This window comes from Vespula pensylvanica, chromosome 3 (genome assembly GCF_014466175.1).
Source record: "Vespula pensylvanica isolate Volc-1 chromosome 3, ASM1446617v1, whole genome shotgun sequence".
Lineage (NCBI taxonomy): Eukaryota > Metazoa > Arthropoda > Insecta > Hymenoptera > Vespidae > Vespula > Vespula pensylvanica.
In genome coordinates, this window is record NC_057687.1 from 4,057,954 (window position 1) to 4,077,115 (window position 19,162).

The 19,162-nt window shown below is 31.9% G+C and overlaps 4 protein-coding genes across 7 annotated transcripts; 2 read left to right on the forward strand and 2 right to left on the reverse strand.

The window, feature by feature from the left end:
• Positions 1 to 568: 568 nt before the first annotated feature.
• Positions 569 to 2,199, forward strand: LOC122627949 (V-type proton ATPase 21 kDa proteolipid subunit-like). The gene is made up of 5 exons (XM_043809634.1): positions 569 to 815; positions 948 to 996; positions 1,078 to 1,161; positions 1,284 to 1,689; positions 1,766 to 2,199. The coding sequence occupies exons 1-5, from the start codon at positions 746 to 748 to the stop codon at positions 1,796 to 1,798; spliced, it is 642 nt and encodes a 213-aa protein (XP_043665569.1). The 5' UTR covers positions 569 to 745; the 3' UTR covers positions 1,799 to 2,199.
• A 147-nt stretch (positions 2,200 to 2,346) lies between these two features.
• Positions 2,347 to 5,725, reverse strand: LOC122627946 (carnitine O-palmitoyltransferase 2, mitochondrial). Its single transcript, XM_043809626.1, has 7 exons — positions 5,535 to 5,725; positions 5,413 to 5,453; positions 4,273 to 4,834; positions 3,609 to 4,142; positions 3,012 to 3,504; positions 2,736 to 2,928; positions 2,347 to 2,619 (listed from the first exon to the last, which is right to left on the reverse strand). Exons 1-7 carry the CDS (start codon positions 5,571 to 5,573, stop codon positions 2,490 to 2,492), a joined length of 1,992 nt encoding a protein of 663 aa, XP_043665561.1. The 5' UTR covers positions 5,574 to 5,725; the 3' UTR covers positions 2,347 to 2,489.
• Positions 5,726 to 5,886: 161 nt separating this feature from the next.
• On the forward strand, positions 5,887 to 9,795 carry LOC122627947 (mesoderm induction early response protein 1). Of its 3 annotated transcripts, none has more exons than XM_043809627.1 (5): positions 5,887 to 6,585; positions 6,696 to 6,831; positions 7,071 to 8,129; positions 8,219 to 8,346; positions 8,483 to 9,795. In XM_043809627.1, coding segments are annotated over exons 1-5 (1,968 nt in total). In that variant the 5' UTR covers positions 5,887 to 6,583; the 3' UTR covers positions 9,126 to 9,795. The 3 variants fall into 3 exon arrangements, with proteins under 3 accessions (XP_043665562.1, XP_043665563.1, XP_043665564.1); XM_043809628.1 differs by having other exon boundaries at positions 8,486 to 9,795; XM_043809629.1 differs by lacking the exon at positions 5,887 to 6,585 and adding an exon at positions 6,908 to 6,987.
• Positions 9,796 to 10,000: 205 nt separating this feature from the next.
• Positions 10,001 to 17,160, reverse strand: LOC122627651 (nucleoporin Nup188). Of its 2 annotated transcripts, XM_043808945.1 has the most exons (7): positions 17,013 to 17,160; positions 16,634 to 16,845; positions 16,181 to 16,391; positions 15,624 to 16,091; positions 15,420 to 15,544; positions 14,807 to 15,335; positions 10,001 to 14,723 (listed from the first exon to the last, which is right to left on the reverse strand). In XM_043808945.1, exons 2-7 carry the CDS (start codon positions 16,660 to 16,662, stop codon positions 10,284 to 10,286), a joined length of 5,802 nt encoding a protein of 1,933 aa, XP_043664880.1. In that variant the 5' UTR covers positions 16,663 to 16,845; positions 17,013 to 17,160; the 3' UTR covers positions 10,001 to 10,283. The 2 variants fall into 2 exon arrangements, with proteins under 2 accessions (XP_043664880.1, XP_043664878.1); XM_043808943.1 differs by having other exon boundaries at positions 16,634 to 17,155.
• Between the last annotated feature and the right edge of the window lie 2,002 nt (positions 17,161 to 19,162).

Genomic DNA, 19,162 nt, shown 5'->3' on the forward strand with positions numbered 1-19,162 from the left:
TCTGAAGTTTATGGATTCTTGACCAATCGATTCAAAGTTACACCATCATGCGTTCACTGCACACAATAGTATAAATTTCAACCTAGACATATCAGCCAATCAAAAAGCTATACAGTGACGCCATATTGTATATCAAATCTATCTTTGCTTTTGATTGGTTGTGTCTTAATATTCATGCGCTATACATGGTGCGCGAGCGCGCAATACGTTTTGCGAGAAATGTATAAGCGTGCACAGAATTGTAGATTTTTCACTTATTGGGAAAAGAAATAGATTGAAAATAAAATTATTCTTTATGATTTTATAATAAACGAAATATGAAATTTTATAAAAAATATAATCACCATAGAATACAAATCGTGATTTATGACGTCATATCACGCCTGCGCATAAGTATAATGTCATATACGCAACTTTATAAATCAATTCTGTTTACTCGCACCAATTGGAGTTACTGTTTCTTTTTAGTATACTTTTCAGCCACAAGATAGTGCTTAAGTCTAGATAGTCTATTCAACTAGACGATAATTCCGGGAGGGCCAACTAAAATTTTACTTTGACCCCCTCCTTGGGCTACTACCAGTCACATGATAATGGGTGTGTGTTGCGTGTCTGTGAATATATCAAACTTGAAGTATCTATTTCTCTAATAGATAAACTACAAATTAATATAATTTCTTTGCAAAATATATTAATTATCATATACATATTTAGTAAAGAAGAAGATTCTATTCAAATTTAAAAAATGGCTCAAATGCGAAATATATTAGGAATCATTTTTATGATTTTGATTTCTATTGCAACTATAATTTTAGGTATGCCTACAGTTATTTAATTAATAATTTTATAATATTTATCATTGTTTTAATCACACGTATGTTTATATAATAGTACCTGTATATCATAAATAGTTTGTATAAAATCCAATTTTAACATTCTTTTTATAGTGTTATATCATGTACTTACTGGTAAAGGAGAACGTGTCAGTATTGCTTGGTAAGTTATGAGAAAAAGAATTTTTATAATTTAATTCAGATAAATGAAATTAAAACAATATGAAATATTTTTGTTACTTAGGTTTTTGGAAGAAACATCACCATATATGTGGGCTACTTTAGGTATTGGACATGCAGTTGCATTATCTGTCGTTGGTGCAGCTCTGTAAGTTATAAAATATTATGATATGTAGGTATTAAAAAAGAACTTTAGTTTTACTATACAAATTTATATAGTAATTATATTTATATTATATACAGAATAATAAATTTATTATTCTGTTATAGAGGCATTCATACAACTGGAGTATCTATTATTGGTGGAGGTGTAAAAGCACCTAGAATAAAGACCAAAAATTTAATTTCTGTAATATTTTGTGAAGCAGTAGCTATTTATGGTTTGATTACTGCTATTGTATTATCTGGTATGCTTGAAGAATTTACTTATGAAAAAGTAAATGCAATTGAAAATTCTGACGTGAAAAGTCAGAATTGGATGGCAGGTTATTTGATGTTTGGAGCAGGACTTGCAGTAGGCCTTGTTAATCTTTTTTGCGGCATAGCTGTAGGTATTGTTGGTTCTGGAGCAGCTTTATCTGATGCAGCAAACTCGGCACTTTTTGTTAAGATTCTTATAGTTGAAATATTTGGATCAGCTATAGGTCTTTTTGGATTAATTGTGGGTATTTATATGGTAAGTGACAATTGAATATGAATAATTAATTGAATATTATTGTGTAATTGTTTATGGTATATATATCTTTTTGTAGACATCAAAAGTGAAAATGGGGAATAAGGCATAAATGCATTTATTGAAACAATCTGTGAACCAATACATTATTATTCATCATGTTTCATTCCATCTATCATCATTGAACAAATAAATATAGAAAGTAGATTTCTTTAATATCATTAATAGGTATTTCATATATAGTACATATAAAATTTAATGTAACATAGATATAAGACTATTTGTAGACAAACCTTTGAATGTTTGACAACTTCCTATATATTGCTGATTTTTTGGCATTGTCACATTCATTATTGTAATTTAAAGTACTTTATGATAATAATTTAAGTTATAATACTTTAATTGATGTATAATTTAATGTATATACAGTGCTTATTTTCCAGTCACATTTGTGTTCATTATAATAACAAATATAAATCAGAAAATATTTTTAATTATATAAAATTCTGTTTCTTCATAAAATTTGTGATGTAAGAATTATTGCAATACTTACAAATAATATGATTTATCTTACCATTAAATAAAAATTGAAGGATGAGTTAAGATTCATAGAGAATAAAAAAATATTTATTGAATACTGTAAAAATATAAATGATTGTATAACTGTATAATAAATATATTAAATATAAAATACACAAAATAGCGATACTATTTGTGCTTAATATACCTCATAAACAACATTAAAGTAGGCACTAATATTTATAATTTACATATAACTTTTGCATATGTTTTGGAATTTCATATTATTTACTTAATAATACTGTGTGAATTGTTTTTAATGCTTTCTCTAAGCATTTCACATAATTGTTAGCATTACGACTACCTTGATAACTACTAACTATAGTTTCCAGCTTATGATCTTGTACAGAATACCTAAAAATTATGTTATTGTTTCTTATAGAAGAAATATTCTAACTTTATATTTTGAAGAATTTTACCTTAATATCTTTATATTATTATATATATTGAACTTAAAAATATTAATTTACCCAATTCCATATCCATTATTTATAACAGGTCCAAAACCGCCGGAAAGTATTGCAGGACTTGATAAGGTAGAAGTAGACAATACATTACAATTTAAAGAATCATATGATGGATCTTCAAATATAGCAGGCTTACGTATGCCTAATTCTTCGCATATCGATTTTAAAGCAAATAAATGTCTATCAAATGCTTGTCCTGTAATAGTATAATAATAATATCAACAAATGATTTTTATAAAATAACAAAATAATTAAAAGTTAAGAATTAATTGAATTTACCCATGGCAGCTTCTTTTATAAGTATACCATGTACATTACTACAATCAAAAATCAATTTTTTCAATTCTGCTGTAGAAATATCAGATTTCTTCTGTGTCAAAGCTACACAAGCAGCTTTAGTTTGCAATGTACATGATCTAATAGTTTCAGTGCGCCCACGTTTAAAAGCTGCCGTACTGCAAGATTCATAGGTCGGTACCATTTGACCTTCTTGTTCATATAATGCTAATTGAAATGCCAATTGCATTATTGCATCTGGACTAATTCCTATTTTTTTACATTCCTTTTTACCAAATCCTTCATATATGACATAATCAATAAGCAATTGTTCTATCCATGTATTATAATTTTTTTGTTCTTCATTAATAATATCTTTAATCTTTGAATCTAATATAAATTCCAGTTTTTCAACTTTTAGGAAATCTTTACTACAGAGAGCTTTTACATCTTCAGGATGAAATCTTGGTTTTTTTGATATATCTGCTTTTACATCCTAAAACAATATAAAATAAAACATCCAAATTCTTATCTGCTTACATGAAATATTTCATATCAATATTAATAAATTTATATTAATCTTTCTCCTTTATATCTTACATTGAAAAATCTAAGAACTGCTACTCCATCTCCCCAAGAATGTTCAAAATTCAAACCAGCATATCCATCTTTTGTAACAATTAAACAAAAAGACTTATCAAACCAACGATTTGTTCCATCACCATGTAGATATGATTTTTGTAATTTATTGTGATCTTCACCAATATGATTATCATCCAATACCAAAATAAATGCAGCTGAATCTATTTTTTTTAAAATATTTTCATTTCCTATATTCATTAAATGTAATCTTGCAGATGCCCATTTATTGCGTTCTAATGTTGTTAAAATGGCAATAGGATATTCATTAAGTGGCCTGTTATCTTCCAAAATTAATTTTAAAGAAGCAGCTATTTCACTAGGTTGTCGAATATAGTTATTCTCATCCAAAACATCAAATGTATAGAAATGACCTTTACGCATAACAACTATGTGACGTCCTGTGTCATCATGATAAATGTCATCTTTTCCTAGTTGCGGTATCCTACTTGTATTGAAGAGATGGGGATATTGTGACATATCCAATGGAAAAGCCTGCGAGAATAATTTCTTCTTCTAACAGCTTAAGAAAATATATGACTAAATGTCATTATTTGTTAGTATTTTTAATAATCATATCTTTAAAATGTTATTTCTTGATCAAATTTTATTTCAATTTTTTTACCTTAAATAGATAAGCACCATACCAACTTATACTAGATGGAAGTAATCCTGTAACTTTTCTAAAAAGTTTAGTATCTGATTTTTCTGGATTCATGTGATATACTTCTGGTTCTAAAATTTCTCTTCTTAAAGATTTCATAAATCTTAATGAAGATATAACAAGATTAGTAGATTTTATCAACTGATCATTGTATCGTATATCAGTTTCTGGTTTAAATATTAATAAAGGGTTGTAATTAATAGGTAAGGGCTTACGATCTCTTAAATACATATCAAACCAAGGTTCGTTTATGTAACTTGTATGTCGATTCTTAGCATCCTTTTGAATAAGTTCTTTTTGTAATTTAGGTCCATCTTCTTTAAGAAAATTTCTAATCAAACACTCAACATGACATAATTTTTCTTGCGTTATAAGAGGTTGTTGTGCGATTAAATATTTTTGACATGAACTTTCAAGTTTAGGAATTGGTAAACGAGGTAAAGATGGTTGAAAATGCATAGTAGGAACTTTACTCAACTGTATGTATTGATAATCATCTGACATATTTGATGTTAGAGTGCTCCTGAAAAAATGAAGTAATAAAAGCTACATATTTTTATATTTTCTTCAATTTTATATGTATATATATGAAAGATAATTATTATATATATATATATATAATATATGAAATTCATATATATATATGAAAGAAGCAATGAAAATCAATATTTCTAATGTAAATATTTACACTTGTTTGAGTTTTGTGTAATGTGTAATGGTATGTGTATGTGTATGTGTATGTTTATGTGTATGTGTATATGTATGTATATATGTGTACGAACGTATGTATACTTTTATCTGTATATTTCGTTTTATCTATTAAATGCAGCTTAAATGTTTTGTTTTTAGTTCAGTTATAAAGTTTCAAAAACACAATTTAAATATCTCAAATATCAATTTTACGTGTATTATTAAATATATATTATAGGTTTGAAAACACTAATGATCGATACGATCGATAGGTACAATCATGTTATATTCCTTTTACGTATATATTATATTACCGAATTTATATTTTCTTCGTGTTGTAATCAATCGAAAGTTAATCCTTAATAATATTAAGAATTTTCAATATATAATATATTAATAAAAAATGATTACCTTGCGATATGTAATGAAAATCGCGTTCCTTCATGATTAACCTAAAATGAAAGAAACAAATAGTATTATATTTAATTATATTCATTTATTTTCATTGAAGAATAAATAATAATTTTCTTTACCAGTTTTTTGCTATATATGCTTGTTGATAAACGAAACATGTTTCAAGTGGCATTCGATCAACGAAATTATAGTCGAAATGGTGACTCGACAACTTCTTTTATATTGTCGAAAGTACAAAGATCATAATCCTAGATAAGAGCTAATTAAATATATTCTATTTAAAGTTAATTTTCATCATTAGGGGTTATCAAATTTTGTATCTCAAATTTTATATTAAATTCAGCTATATTTTGTATATCTATTAATTTTACAAAATTCGTTTTAAGAACATGAATTAAATATTGATTTAATTTTCGATAAGATAAGACATTTAATAATTATGAAAATACTTTAAAAAAGCATAAGATTATTTTCGTTGATCATCGTAAAAGATATTCACGATCTTCCCGCTCACTAAAGATTATTCTTATATCGTACTATATTATGATATCGTGGTACGCGCCACCATATTATATGCGTAGATATAAATAATGGGGTGTGCATCTTTAAACTTTTTCACAAATGTATTTTTTTGTTAAGCAGTTTCTATAAATCCTTTCGATCATTTTATTATGTTGTGTGCAATTGTGTATTAAAAATTTGTAGAACATATCGGGTTAATTAATACTTTGTTGACTGTCATTTGCTACACTCGAATGAGTCGTATATAAATTTGAAAAATTTAGTGATAGAGTGAGATTTTACGAAGAATGACATATAAAAGATAAACAATGTCGAGTGTTACTTTGTTATTATCATCGATTTTTTGTAAGGAATTACAACAACATGAACAAGAACAGAATGAAAATACTACGATAATTGGAGGTTAGGTTCGCGTTGTTCTAAATATATATAGATTGTGCATAGTACCGTTGACTATTGTGTTAGACAATAGATGTGAGAATGATAGTGTAATATTAAACTTTGTACTAAGCACGTGCATTATGTCAAGTTTAAGAAGGTAAATTGTTTGTATGTTAATGGTCATGAGATCCAACGATCTTTGTGTATATCTACTTTCTTACGTTTATGGTGTGGTCCTGTCTTCGTTAACATAAATATTCAAAACATGTAAGTATGTTAATAAGATTTTATATAGTTAATTAATCCTATTGAAGATATATAAGTATATTTTATTAATAACGTATGTGTTAATTCTAAAAGAATTTGTTATTTTATAGGGCAGATAGAGATTTTGACATGGGTCCTGCTACGGAGATGATGGTAAATGATTTTGATGATGAACGAACACTAGACGAGGAAGAAGCATTAGAAGGTAGTGAGGATTCGCACAACGAGTTGTCCAATTTACAAAAGGTATAATTGTTTACAGTTTTTCCTTTATAATTACATCTCTTACTTTGTAACAAACGTCTGATCCCAACTATTCTAGGATCAAGCCTGTGAAATGAAAAAATCAAGCCAATAAATAATTACAATTATGATAAGTTTCTACAACACTTTGGACTCAAAGTGCGTTCTTGTAGTGAGATTTCATGCATAATCTATAGCTTGGGGTTGGTGTAATAATCATTCATGTTTTTATCTTCTTTCAGGAAGGTGATATGCCTTTGAAAGATCTGCTTGCGATGTATGGATACGGAGATCCCTCTACTGAGAATTCGAACAGCTCAGATCAAATGTTACTTCCAACTGGAAACGGCGATCCAGAAGGAGAGGATCGATATTCGGACAAGGGTGACAATGATGCGGATGATGACGACGATGACGACGAAGCTGACGCCACTAGCAACGAACCTGACCTTAAACAATTTTATACCGAGATGCTAGTGAAAAGCAAAGATTGCAAGTCATCTGTGTCAGGACATACAGGAAAAGGAAGTAACAGCGCGAATACCACTGATTGTGCTAAAAGACACCGAATCGATGACGAAGAGGACGATGACGAAGAAGTAGAAGGAGAAGAATGTCCACTGATGAATGATCGCAGTGGCAATGGAAGTACAGGAGTAATGCAAGCAACTGGAAGTAGAAATTCTTCTTGTTCTGGTATTGCATCGCGTGTTGGTTGCTCAACAGGTAACGGTGGTAATGGAGGAGAAGGTAACAGTGGTGGTGCTGCTGCTGACGGAGGAGAAGATGGACTAGTTAGTGCTAGTATTGGTGGTGGTACTTCAAGACTTTTACGAAGTGTATCACGACCGCAAAGTGAAGAAGAAGAAGACGATTGTGATTATAGTCCGGACGAAGAAGAGTGGAAAAAGACAATCATGGTTGGTAGCGATTATCAAGCAGCAATACCAGAAGGTCTTTGTCGATACGATGATGCATTGCCTTATGAAAACGAGGATAAAATGCTTTGGGATCCTAGCCATATACCAGAGGAGGAAACGGAAGAGTTCTTAGAACGAGCGCAATTGCCAGCAATGAAAACAGGCTCGTTACCCGCAGGTTCTCACATCAGAGACGACGAACAAGCCTTATATCTGTTATTGCAATGTGGTTACAACTTAGAAGAAGCATTACGAAGACGTAGAATGAATGTTATTCCGTCGACAGATGCTGTTAGTTTGTGGTCAGAAGAAGAATGTCATAATTTTGAATCCGGTTTAAGAAGTTACGGAAAAGACTTTCATCTTATTCAAAGGAATAAGGTATGAAAATCGGGAAACTTTAAGTCAGACTAACGTATTACTGAAATTCTGTTCAAATATAATATAAATTAATAGTAAAATTCTCTTAGGTGAGAACAAGATCCGTCGGAGAATTAGTGCAGTTTTATTATTTATGGAAAAAGACAGAGAGACACGATATATTCACGTATAAGGCTCGTTTAGAGAAGAAAAAATATGCTTTACATCCTGGTATCACGTGAGTATCTTTTCTATAGTAATTCACGATTGAAATATTATCCATATCAAACTATAAAAATGGGAAACAACGTATTGTGCATTTTGTTGAGCCTCTAATGAAAATTAGAAGTATGACGGGATAATTAAATCGCAAGCAGGGACTATATGGACCGATTTCTCGAGGAACAAGAGGGTGTTCGTGATCGTAGCAGTTCGCCGAATGTTCACTGTTTGTTGTACGGCGATGCGAAACGGCAAAGGTCCAATGCCGGAACAACAAACAATGACGATTCGAAATCTACGGAGCCTTGGGTTTGCAACGCTGCTGATGCACCTTTCACGGATATGCTTCGGATGCCTCAATCGGTTACACCACCTCCGCCACCACCACCGCCACCACCACCACCGACTCCACTAACAGCCTCTATGTCAGCGACGATATCAAACGCAAATGCTATGTTGACATCTACCTATTGTTCATCGGCATCGCGACAATCCGATTGCTTGTCATCCGAATCGAGTTGTGGCAACTCGCTTGCGTGGTCCAATACAGGCACGCGATCTCAATCTACCTCTTCTGTCATGGTGACGAAAAGCGTTAATACAACCACCGCAATGACTTTAACGACGACCGTAACGACGATCGGTACGATGAGCACAATTACGACTAGTTCTAGTTCCGCCTCGACTACAACCTCCAACAATTTTTATCATCAGCGAGTCTCATCGTCATCCAGAAGTAACGATTCGCACGATTCACCCTCACCAGAGCACATTTTACCGCATCTGCCTCCTTAGCGTCTAACACGACCCTTGGGTTCTCTTCGAGAAAGGTGGCGTATGTCTTTACGTATTCGGATTGATCGGACACTCACTCCATTACTATCGTCGTAATATTTGTTAGTATCACGAATTATATTTTTATACTATACCGTAATATGATTATCGATCGTTCTTAGCGCGAGTGAGCCGGTGAAATGTGAGACGATGGCGCATACTATGTAAAGAAAGATATGAGATATCTTTTATGGAAGATATATTCAGGAGACATGGTGTTCATGCGAGGAACTGTGTAAATTAACAGTTCAGCATGGGTTTATAAATACAACACGTTGAATTGATACAATTATCTAGCTTCTACCTATTTATATATTTTATATTTTCTATGTTGTTGCTGTCGTAAATAGTTCAACACTTCGAATTAATAATTCCTCTCTCACAGAAACTACATTTCATTATGAAATATCTCTAGGAATGTGCGATCAAGATTAAATTACAGTCAAGTACGAGTATGTAAGTTCAGCACGTTTAAGCGTACATTTGTAAGTTGATTATCCCGACCAGAACGTCTATTTTCACCTGGCACCCAACGCGCGAGAGTGCAGTCGCGTTGTACGATATTTCCGTCTGACCGAAAGAGATCTTGTCAGACGTTTATAATGAACAGATTAAACAAAAATACTTCAAATTCGATTGTATTTTTTTTATCCTTTATGAGAGTCTTTTACTTTACATATTAATATAATTTGTACAATAGTTCTTCTTGCACAAATAATTCTTTTTACTTTTTCTTTAAATATTATCTTTGTATTATTTGATTTAAACGTATATACATATATCTTTGTTTTATTCCAATTGATAAAAGATATTCGTTTTTTTCTTTTTTTTTTTTTTTCATAGTGTTTTAGTTTTAAAAAGAAAGTACAAATGATATACGTAATAATACATATTCTTTATCTATTTTGCCTTTTGTCGAACCACTTGATTTCTTTTTAATTAAATGTAATCAATTTTTTCTGACTTTATCATAGCGATATCACTGTACAAAGAATATAAGACGTTTCTTTTGTTTTCAGTCTTTCAACGATCTGTGTATGTATGTATGCATACGTACCACATACGTGATGGAGAACGTTCCAAGGACGTTTTACTTTTCACAAGATTCACATGTCGACGTCAGTAATGCGTTGAGTCCAATGATTCTACTACTGATTTTAATAACTTTCCCATTAATGGTAAAAACTGAACGCTACTGATATTTGCTGCGAAAGTGCCGGTAGTGAGGATACCTTCGTCGAGTCTCTTCTCGAGAATATTATGTTCGTTTCTAAAGGAATCATCATCAGCATTAGCCAAAGTAACTGGTGCTTTATCGACGGTGCTATCTTCGCGAAGTCTAGCATGTGACATCTTTTGAATAGGATCTGCAGTTTCTTGAATCGTTCTAACACTCTTCGCATCGGCATCCAGAAGAGATCCTTTGACTTGCCAAATGTCAGGAGTACCACGATGTTCAAGAAAGTCGAAGAAAACACCTAGTTCCGTGGCTGTTTCCCGTGCTATCAATTGACGATCTCGTAGCGCTAATCTTGGGCTTCTGACACCTTCAAGGGCTTGACATAGTATCAATACGAGATTGATCTCAAGCGCTAATCTTGTATTATTTTCGTCCATCGATTCGAACCAGGGATCGCTAAATTTATTCACGTTATTTTTTGCTATACTCGGACTACCATTGTTAGTACCCGAAGATGTTCCGCCACTGCCCTTAGCAACGTGTCTTCCAGCTGCTAAGGCAGTTGCTTTCGAGAGAATAGTGTTCTCGCAGATAAGAGGATCGTAGGGTCGTCGTACGAGACGTGGACTGCTTAGCAATGGTACTGTTACGTCAAGGCCACTAACATATCCAAGAAAATCAGCAGCTATATTTGCCGATGCAGACCTCGAGGTTGCCGAACCCGAAGCAGCATGTATAATTCTTCTTAGATCTTTGCTAGTATGCATTCGTCGAAGATTTTCCGGTGCAGCACGTTCCCATTCTCTTTTAGCAGAGTCATTTTTATCCTCTTTGCCAGGCTGTGTCGCTGAAGGTGTAGACGACATGCTAGTTGAATGTGATCTCGAATGTAGTGCTTGAGTAAACAATTGCGTGGAACTAATAATTGTACCGTAAGTTAACCGTGGACCAGAACTTATACTCATTTGGGGTGCACCAAAATTCATTTCAGCCATTGGCGTATACCAAAAATCTTGCGTGTATATCGTGTCGACGAGAGTATTCAATCTCGGTGAGAAGTAAACAAAACACAGAGCACAAGTAGTATTGATGACTATCAATTTGTTAACAAGCAACTTTAATTCACCGCTCGGTAGTCTTTCGTCGCAAGACTTTAGCTCTTCGGCACTCTCCACGCTTATGCCATCGATTATAAATTTTAATATTCGTGGTCGCAATAGTAAATTTACAGTACTGTCATATGCAAGATACATACATTTGATCAATGTTTCACGTACATTAGATGGTATAGAGTTCCAAATACATTCTTGAGTTGCTATACCGTGAATAAGAGCAACCAAGGTTTGGATCAAATCAGCAGCTAATAGATCAGCTGTATGTCTGAGTAACGTCGATACTGCCATGAGTTGATACTCGTGAGAATTTAAAAATATTACTATAGGTTTTATGTATATCGATGGAGTTTCACTCGTCACCAAGCCCATAATGATTTCTAATCCAAGAGTATAAACTGGCCACCAATCCTGACATCGCCATTGTCCATTGGGAGTGTCATCATATAAGTAATCAAGCATACTATTACCGATATCCGTAGGTGGAATCAGAGCTAACCATAATTTAGCTGTATCGTTCTCGTTTATCGATTTTGGACAATACGGTGAACGTGTTATTATACTAAGTAAGTTTAATGCCGCGCTACTAAATTTGAGATAAGGATGCTTTTGTAAAGTGATGCAGACGCATGTTATCAACTCGGGTATCATTTGACGAAGCTGAATGCAACTAGCTTTTCGGCGACGTTTGGTCGAATGACTACGTTCTATATACGAACGTAGAAGTTGAGTCACCAAACATATTGTCAATGTTGCTGGCAAACTCTTGCGAGTACCTTTCACAGTTTCTATGCTCGTTTCTTCTGTGCCTTTCGCAGTACTCATGTCTATCGATGATATTTCTCTTTTATTTGCATCTTGTGGAAATGCTTGTTTTTGTTTTAACAATTGTATAGCCGATTCTCGTAGCTCTTCCAACTCGCTAGTAGCAATAGTACAAGAATAGCTTAAAAGATATTCGAGACTAGCAGTGTCTTCTGCAAGAGTGCTTTTTATTAGTTGCACGCAACCAAGTAACAAAGAGATCAATGTTTGACGCAGAGATTTCCCATATCCACGATATTCTTGACCAATCTCTTGAGTAAGTTTCATTAATTTGCTTTTAAAAATCTGCGAGTCACCTACACACATATGTTTCCACGAAGTAATACATCGTAATGATAGTGAAGCTAAAAGCATAGCTATCTTTGCGATACCGGTATCATTTAGTTGTTTTAATTGTTCAAGTAAAGCATCTAAGGAAAGTTGCGTTATGAAGTGGGCTTGTGAAACATTGATAGGATAATTTTTTGTATTTCGTTCGTCGGTAAGAGTAACGATAAAATTATACCATGATTCTAAGTTCTTCTCGTACAAAGTTTGTAAACTATCGGCATCGTGCTTCTTGTTTTTATTTATATTCATGATATTATCCTCGGTTGGTATTATCCCCAGAACATAACTCGATAATCTCTGCCAATGATCCTTAGTTTTATCCAATAACTTTTTCAGATTCGTAGAAAAATTATTTTCCAATAACGGGCTCTTGAACAACTCTAATGTAATTATGTCTAAAAGTTGTGAATAGCCTTTACCCACTGGTACTAATTCCCTAAAGAAGGGCGCGAAGAGATGACTCCAAAACTCTTCTCTTTTACGGAAGAAATTGACAAGAATTTCGTTGCGATGATACCACATTGCACGCAACAGAGTCATTGTACTTTCATATAATCTGTCATAAACGATATCCTCTTCTTTATATATTCGACGTAAATAAAGATCTATAAATTGGCTGCAACCTTCTGTGAGAAATTCGTCGACTGGTCGTGGAAATATTCTTTTGCGTTCCGCTTGATGCATTATATTAAACAGAGCTTCAGTCAAACCGGGTTGTTTTTCTAAACAGACAGCAACCAATTCGAGAATGGCAACTTTGACTTCTACTGCACACGTCGGTGACATTAATCGAGAGGCAAAAGTTTCTCTTATCGCTGTACCATCCATGCCCATACAAACGAGCAATGACATAGAGAATCCTTCGGCAAATTTCGTTAAAAGTCTGACTGCCATGGCTTGCAACGAAGGACTAAACCATACGTATAGATAATTAACTATAGTTGGTACTATTAAGAGACCATTAGGTACTCGTGGTGAAGAATATAAAGCTATTTCCAATGGAGATCTGTCACTGTGTTCTAAACCCAAAGATTGTCTAAACATCAATAGTCGATTCACTATCGATAATGCCAATTGTACACTTTTTATAGCCTTGAATCCTTTACCACTAATCCAATCTGTTTCTGTGATCATTTTATTGTGCAGTGTGTGCTCACCCGTACGCAATAATTTCAGTAGTGCATGTCTAGGCTCTAAGTAGAGAAGACTATATGTCACGGTTAATTGTAATTTTTTTCGTATGTCGTCGTCGGATAAGTTTGCATTAAGTGTACGGTGAAGACAGAACATACTCTTCAGACAAATTTCCAACCTTTCAGCATCGCTTTTAAAATACCATGAATCCAATTTTGGTAAGACACCTTGTAAGAGAAATACTATTCCTGGTATTTCAATCATGTACATAGCTTCTTTACTATGCTTTGTTATTATGTAACTAGATAAGGTGTCAAGGTATGCACAGAGGATTGGATAAGAATGTTCTATGGTTTCTATACACGACAGCCAAGATGCAATCAAACCACCATCGAAAGAAATTGCTTCCGCGAAGTCTAAAGGATTTTGATACCAATCATTAAATTTTGGATAAACTCCTGCATGCATTCGGGATAAAATATCTTCGGGATATTTTAATACTAATTTGGACGATATACTTATGCATGCAGTAACAATTCTATATATGTTCGGAGGTAGAACTGGATAAGAAAATCTGTTAATAATTTCGAAACTTAGTTCTGTTGGTATAACCATACTCTGTGGTATATCTATATCTTTAGCAAGTAAAGATTCTAATAACTTTAACCCCTGAGTAACGTTATCTAGTAGACTAGTTTGCATATTACAAATATTTGCTATACCGCCTCCCGCTTGTGAAAATAATTGTTCTATCCTATGATGTAACGAATCCCAATAACTAGCTCTTGTTTTGAATAACACTACTTCACTATCACTGGACAGAACAAGAATATTTTCTCGGGGACATTCTGACCTTATAGAAAATAAATTCTTATGTATCGTGCATTCTCGCTCATATGGTCTTATTGGTTTACTTTGATCTCGTTGTCGAGAGACTTCTAGAGTCAATGACTTTAACGTATCTAATTCTTCTATAATCTGAAATAAGGTTATTTTTATTTCATAAATTATTTTATTTCATATCAATGTGTTTTATAATACGTAAGTCCCAGTAATTTTACCTTTTTAGCACTATTAATCGATGCACTTGCAAGTCCAGTTGCAATATTTGTAAGAGGTTCAAATTTATAAGGAAACCATTCTGTAGCAACATTATATATAACCCATATACCATCATTGCGTTCATCCCAAAATCTAGTTGCAGTTTCTGGAAATTTGATTGTAGAAGCAACAGCATCAAAAATGCCATTTAACGCGCATAATCGATCTTCATCAATAAAAGCACAGACCAATGTGAGAAGATTGTACACACTACTACGCACAACTGTAGCATAATGAGTCTCTTCTTGGATTATTTCACTTGACATCAATCTTTGAAGATAGTGAAAGACGTCAAGTTGAATTGCCTTGATACCAAAGGGTTTAAACTGATTTAATATATCAATATTTTCTGGATCTATGGCATAATTTGATAACATCCATGACAAAAGTAATGGACTATCTTGTATAGAACTGTCACGAATACATTTATGTTCAAAGATATCTTGCATACTATCTCGTACACTGTTTATCCAAATTTCCATTTCAGGACTAAAATAATAAGATATATATTAATTCAATTCATTCAGTAAGTAATATAGGTAGTATTATCAATGATACGAGGAAGATATTTACTGCTTTCTGACATCCAATGCAACGAGAAGTAGAGCTGCTTGACTATACTGTATTTCTTGAATTTTTTGATCTACTGCTGCTTTATCTTCGTGACTTCTTGAATGAACCAATCTACGTGGGACACCCTTTAAATGATATGAAGTTTACATTGAAAAAAAATTACAATTATATTTAGAATAATATATAATAATATAATGCTCTTACCCCAATACTTCCATAAAACTTGTTAAAATCCTTTGCAGGTATATGAATGTCATGTACAATTACAGTTAATATGTGAAGTAATTCTCTTATTTCGATAAGAGTACTGTTATATAATTTATGCAAATGTTCTTCTGTACATAACTGAGATCTTACAGGAGGATTAATAAACTTTAATGCTTCTAATTGTTTCTGTATAGAAATTAGAAGATCGCCTAATAAGACTTTATCAAAGAATTTTGTAAAATCCTTTTGATTTGGATGTCTTTCATTATCCTTGTATTCAACCATCAGTTTTAAACATTTGATCAATGTTACTCTTTCAGAATAGTAAAAACTCCAAATGTCATCAATTAAAATCTTCATAGTACTTAGATCTGTGAGTTGAGATGCAAAAGTTTCTGCACAATTGCGATATTCATATAACATGAAATTACAAACTAAATCCCAAGTAATTGTTGCATCCAAATTCTAATAATATAAAAATACCAAGCTAGTACAAATATTTTTAGATTAAATTTATATGAATTATAAAGTAATCAATATAAATAAATACTTACGATTAATGGAGCAAGTTTACTAATTAAATCATACATTCGTGGAGGAGGATTTTGTTTAGAAATAATTTGAAGTGAAGACTCCGTATATATTTGAAAAAATTGTAAACCTTCCTTGAGTAACTTTGTTCCATTTTTAATTTCATCTTCTACGAGTTCTTTGTCACAACGACACGTTGTTCCAGATATTACAGACCATAGGCCTTTACAGTAGCTGGTTTATCAAAATTAATAGTTAATATTAATAATTTTATATATAAATATAAATAAATACTGCAATTCCATTTTATAAGAGTTGTTTAATACTTATAGAGTATTAAATCAACAATATTAATATTTTGATGGCAGATAGATTTTATTAGAAAAATGAAGAACTTAATGTAATACTTAAGATTCTTATATATTTTACGAGAAAACTGATAAAACATGAAGAAACGTGTAAAAAATAAAACTTACGGTAGTTCACCTAATGGTGCTACCTCCATGTTGAAGTTTAAATACAGTAAATATTAATTCTATATAACAATTAGAAATACAATGCTTTATAATCCAAACCGTCAGTCCATAACCTCTTATTTCGCGCGTTTATAACGTCGTACTGTTGCCTCACATGCATTCAAAAACGTATTGTCGACAAAAAAGAGACAGTGTTGACATTTTAGAGTATTCTATGGTAAAGATAATGTAGATAAATAAATTTTAATTATATGTTAAAATAATGTTATAAAAATAGATAACACGCACGTATGTATAGATTATAGTATATATAAATTATAAAACTAATTATTTTATATTTTAATAAGTAGTTGGCACTACTCTGACAGATAATAATTACCAATCACTATCACGTTGTCCTTTTGCTCGTTAGTAATAATTGTTATAACTGACCATTCTATCTCCTTGGCACATAAAGTTTTTGAATTGTCCAATAAATGCACAAGTTTTTAATTACTAAGAGTCAAAAATACTTAGATTTGTGTATTATTAGATTTTGTAAATTAATCATCATAAAGCTTTATTTTAATGCATAAACTATTCTCGGAACAACGTCATTTTTTGACACGATTTTTCTCAAAGAAAATAAAGCTTTCTTAAAAGTTACAGAGTCATGTCCTTGTTTAAATTTTCATCTTTAAAATGAGGTATTATTCATTAAAATCGTTCAAGAATTAAGTCTGCATTCATTGTTAGCGTACACCATTATAAATATATACAGAAATGATAAACAGTTATAAAGAAAAAATATTTAACATTTCGATTATCTATTAAAAGTAATGTGGGTGTGAATTTATTACTGACTGAATATTTCGGTTAAAATTGAGTTTTGATAATGGGAATACATGATATCCAAGGAGTTATTCGAAGTAATATGCATCTTAACAGTTATGTGGCATCGGTCGATAATAACTACCTAGTCGGTAATAGCAAGTCAGTCGGTAATCAAGATACGTCTTGTGCCATCTATTAATGGGAATTATTTCTATAAAATTTAGCGAAATACATCGTTGCGCAATCTGTTAATAGGAATGACTATTACTTAATACAAGGATGCACAGCACTTTAGTACCATCTTGTGCGGTAGTCTCCAGTAGTTCGTTGATATATTTTATCCGGCATACTTTTATATTGTTCTATGTTCCTGTTATCAAAGCTTAATTTTTACCGCAATATGGCGGTCAGTTGTGAACTTATATATATAGATATATCGATTAAAGAAGACGAAACCAAACGAAAGACGACAATGTTGATCATTGTTTCCCGTAATTATTAAGCATTTTTTATTAACTTTTTTCATGTTATGGAATTTATTAAATATTTATAATTTCTATCTAGAAATTACATAAATAATATTTTTACAATACATTCATATTTTGGAAGTTTCATCTGCTTTTAATTCATTGAGTTTTTATCATTACAATGTACGTTGTAATTCTTGTAGAGTTTACTTCTGCTTTTATTTTTTATTATGACAGCATCTAACAAAAGATTTCATTAACATAAATTTTCTGTTCAATGGTAAACGACAAGTACATATAAAAAAGAGATATTATATTTTAGCTTAATGATTTTGCATAGGTTATGAATTTGTCGTTACGTTGTACATCTTAACTTTCCGTCCACTATACAGATTATTTTAAAATGAATCAACAGTCGAGTTTTGAAAATTTATTTTTGATGCATATATGAAACGTTTGCGATATTTTTATCGTTAAAAGAGACATTTTTTTAATGTGCGTTTACTCGACGTACTATAAGTATTTTTACCTATGTATATATTTATATACATATAAATATGCGTACAAACATAAATACACGTACAAAATTACACGTACATAGATACACGTAACGCATATATGTGTATATATTTGCACATATATACATACTTGTATACACGCGCGTTACACATTAATACATACAGTATACATATGCATGTACGTAGGTACGAAAGATCTCGTCATTGCGTTGTAACATGTACGAAAGAAAAATCGTTGACGATACCAGCTACTGGATATTCTCTCGTAGAAAGGACAACGTTGACACGTGCGTATCTGTCACAGTTAGCGCTTGTAACTTGTTTGGAAGAAGGCTTACAACAACGAACCGGGTCTCCATCGGTATTACGTTGAAGAGATTACGTTATATATATGTATATACATATAAGAGGAGAAACGTATGTATTTTCTCCGTGCAACGTTAAAGCAAGAAACTTTCTGCACGAACAACGTCTTTTCTTCATTAAATATGTTCTTATCATAGAACGTACATTACCATTTTTAAATCTCTTCAGTTTAATCAATTTAAACAATTCAACTATCTCGTAGACGGATTGAAATTGTAAAGAATGTTTTTGAATATTGCTCAAATCGATATATTTATTTAATATATTTTCATATAATATTACGTAGATAAAATTTCATTTCAAGTTAAACTTTCATATAACTTTACGTTAGACAAAATCCACTGTCACATTTGTTATTTTGTTTC